This window comes from Thecamonas trahens (assembly GCF_000142905.1).
Source record: "Thecamonas trahens ATCC 50062 unplaced genomic scaffold supercont1.15, whole genome shotgun sequence".
Lineage (NCBI taxonomy): Eukaryota > Apusomonadida > Apusomonadidae > Thecamonas > Thecamonas trahens.
In genome coordinates this window covers 545,510-548,948 of record NW_013657665.1, presented here as the reverse complement: position 1 = coordinate 548,948, position 3,439 = coordinate 545,510, and the positions used below count along the sequence as shown (strand labels likewise).

At 66.3% G+C, this 3,439-nt stretch overlaps 2 protein-coding genes across 2 annotated transcripts; one reads left to right on the top strand and one right to left on the bottom strand.

The window, feature by feature from the left end:
* Positions 1 to 960: 960 nt before the first annotated feature.
* AMSG_02645 (uncharacterized protein) lies at positions 961 to 2,223 on the top strand (the record flags this gene model as incomplete). The annotated part of the gene is made up of 1 exon (XM_013904092.1): positions 961 to 2,223. The coding sequence occupies one exon, from the start codon at positions 961 to 963 to the stop codon at positions 2,221 to 2,223; it is 1,263 nt and encodes a 420-aa protein (XP_013759546.1).
* Positions 2,224 to 2,237: 14 nt separating this feature from the next.
* AMSG_02644 (uncharacterized protein) lies at positions 2,238 to 3,401 on the bottom strand (the record flags this gene model as incomplete). Its single annotated transcript, XM_013904091.1, has 1 exon — positions 2,238 to 3,401. One exon carries the CDS (start codon positions 3,399 to 3,401, stop codon positions 2,268 to 2,270), a length of 1,134 nt encoding a protein of 377 aa, XP_013759545.1. The 3' UTR covers positions 2,238 to 2,267.
* Between the last annotated feature and the right edge of the window lie 38 nt (positions 3,402 to 3,439).

The following is a 3,439-nucleotide window of genomic DNA, read 5'->3' as shown; positions in this document are numbered from 1 at the left end:
AGGGGAGGAGGGGCGGGTGGGGTGGGGTGGGGTGGGGGGGGGGGGGGGGTAGGCAGACTGACCGCACTTTGGGGCGGATTCGGACGACAGAAGTGGCAGGCCACTACCTTGCGGTGGAGGGACAGTCCCGCCCACCCCCACCCGACCGACAGACTGACAGACCGACCAAGCAAGCAACCCGCCTCTCTTTCTCTGTTGCTGGTTGATATGCTCGCTCCTGACCGCGTACGGGTGCGACAGGCCGACGTGGCGTCTTTCATGGCAGCATTGGCCGCAGAGGTGGCGGCGGTCGACTCTGGTTGCTCGAAAGGGAGCGGGAGGAAGCGTGGGGCTGGTGGCGAGGGCGCCCGGGGGCAGGATCGGTCACCGAACGTGCGCATGGCGGAGCTGAAGAGTTGGATGATGCAGACGCTTGAGTTGGACGGTGGCGAGGAGGCCGTGGCCGCGGCGCTGGACGCGCTACACGCTGCGGTTGTCTCTGCTGCCACTACACGCGCCAGCACTGACGACCCGCTCGCTGCCGATCCGGAGACGATTGACTCGCTCGTGGTAGTGGCAGACATGGCCGCTTCCGGTCGCTTCGGGCCAAGCCGTGCCATCGCCCGTCGGCCCACTCTGTCTGCGCCCGGCACCGGACGCCAGTTGGCCAGCGTGGCTGTCGACCCATTCATGGCATTGTTTGGCGTCATCCAAACAGCGAGCGTTGCGTCGCACACCTCGCCCGCTGCGCCCGCTCCAGCGCCGGCCCCGGCGCCTGCCTCAACCCCCGCTCCAGCGCCTGCCTCAACCCCCGCGCTTGCGCCTGCCTCAGCCCCCGCGCCTGCGCCCGCCAAGGCACTCGTCTCTGCGTCCGCATACAGCGCACTCCTCGACGATGGGAACTCCGACAGCGTGGCCCAAATCATGGCCGCGCTGCCGCCGCTCAATCGGAGACTCGAAGAGCAACTCGGAAGAGCGAGCATGCATTTCGGGAATCGGAACAAGTTGCTGACATCGTTTGACATCGGCTTGGAGCAGCTGCCTAGCATCGAGGCGGTCGAGTGGCGCGAGGCCGAGGCGCGTGCGCTGGTGGCGGACGACGCGGAGCGGATTGGCACAGACGGGGAGGCCGAGTGGGCGCGGCTGCCAACCTTTGTGCTGGTGAGGATCCTCGCCGTCTCCCGAAAGTGGACGTGGCTTGGTACGGTGGCGGCAGTGTGCAAGCGTTGGCGGCGGGTGGCGATGCTGGTGGCGAGCTCGTGCCAGCTGCGCCTCGACAATTTGCTCAAAGTCGACTCGCCGATTGGCATGACCAGCGGTGCGATGGAGGCTCTCTTTGGCGGCAACCCTCTGTTCGCAAACGTGCCGTGTGTCACTGCCAGTCACATGCTCGGAGTGAAGGCAGCCAAGCTGATGCCGATGCTGCGGACGCTCCAGCACTGCAACATGCTCTATCTCTCCAAGTGCGGGATCAACAACGAGTGTGTCCAAGTCATTTGTGAGAACATGCCGCAGCTGCGGATGTTAGCCATTGACTGGTCGATAGCGAGCCTCGAGATTCTGCCGGTCATCTCCCACTCGCTCCGGCACTTGAGCAGGCTCGACTTTTCGGCGCGGCTCATTACGGTCGACTCGTTTGAAACGCCTGCAGCGGACCTTTTGGACCGCATTGCACCGATGCCCAAGCTCGTGGATCTCAACCTCCACAACCGTTTTGACATGTTCCGGTCGCAGCCGTCGCTCTTCTCGAAGTTCCTCAGCAGGGTTCCGAACCTTACCGTCCTCGACGTGACGGCGTCGATCTCCTCGGAGCAGCTGCCGTCGTTCAAGAAGACGCAATCCGGGGCGGCAGTGACAGGCTTTGCCGCTGCAGCCGGCCAGGTCGAATCGGCAGTCCCGGGTACCATGTTGCCGCACGTCGGGTGGCTCACACCGTCCGATTTGCGCGCTGTGGGGCGGCTGACTCGACTGACTCGACTCCGGCTCAGCTGCGCCAACGACACCATTGTCGACGCTCATCTCCCGCTCTTGGCTTCGCTCAAGAACCTGCGCGAGCTCACGCTCGAGGGAGCTGATACCAGTGTAGAGGCGCTGGAGCGGCTGGCGGAGAGGTCGTGCCCGAACCTCGTCACACCGAGCCGACGGAAAAAGGTCAAGATCAAGCGTGGCAAGTGGCGCCGGCGCGGTCAAGGAGGTGCCAGTGGAAGCTCAGCCGGTCCGTCAGGGCCGTCCGGACTTAACTAAACGGCGAGGTTGGACCAGACAGGTATGACATTTAGAGGTGCCGGCTAGCGCTCCGCCGAGACAGCAACGACGGTAGCGGCAAGGCGCTCGTTGATGGCGCGGAGATGGTCGAGGTTGGAGGCGGCGGTGACGGCGGCGACAAGCTGAGCCTGCAGATTTGTGTGGTGGGCGCGCGAGGTGGCGGCGGCGGATGAGGGGCGCGAAGCGGCGTCTGTGGCCGAGGTGGAAACAAGGCGCTGGAGAGCCGAGACAAAGTCATGGGCGCCCTCTGCAGCGTGGACGTCAGCAGTGACGGCGTCGAGCTCGGCTTGGGCCTTGGCGATGAGGGCCTCCTGGTGGGCGATGTGCTTCTTCTGGGCGAGGATTTTTGCGCGCAGGTCCTTCTTGGCGTCAACAACGGCCGCAGTGCCGCGCTCGAGCGAGCGCTGCTCGTCCATAAGGCTGAGCAAGTTGTGGAACTCGCCCTCGAGCTCGGCTTGGAAGCGGGTGTACTCGGGAAAGGCAGCGCCCTCCATGCGGAGCTGCTCGATGGTCTTGCGGACGAGGGTCATGACCACGTCAAGCTCTTTGACGGTCTGACCAAAGGCTTGGACGCGCGCCATGCGGATGAGGTTGGAGAAGCCGCCGGGTGCGGCGCGGTCAAGGGCGACGCGACGGCGCTTGACGGAGACGGCCTGGGCGGCACGCGGCGTGACAAACGTCGGCACGGCACCCTGGCGGGCCAGCGCGCCCTCGTCGCGACGGCGCTTGAGCGTGGTGGTCGGCGGCGGCATGAGTGTGGCGGCAGCCATGACTCCTGCGCGCTGCGGCGTGATCTCGGCCCGGGCTGGTGCCCGCGGCCGCGCCGGCGCGAGCGACGACGACCGCGAGCGCGAGCGCGACTGCGACGAGATACGCGAGCGGACGGCCGCAACCCACTGCTGCTGGTCAGCAGTAAGCGCGCCGGTTGTTCCCGCCAGCCGCGGGGCCACTACCGGCCCGCCAAAGCCAGAGAGGCCAGCCTGTGGCGGCGGCCGCGGCGAGTCCATGCCCGGCGAGAAGGCCGGCGGCGAGGCCGACGACTCGGAGCCTGAAAAGGCGGCAAGCATGGTCATAGGGCGGGCAGTGGCGGCACGGAGGCCTGTGGGACGGACCCTCAGCAAGGCGTCCTCCTGCAGTCTGCGGGGGACCTGAGACATGGCTACTGGCTGGAGGGGATGAGGGAGGGGTGAGGTGA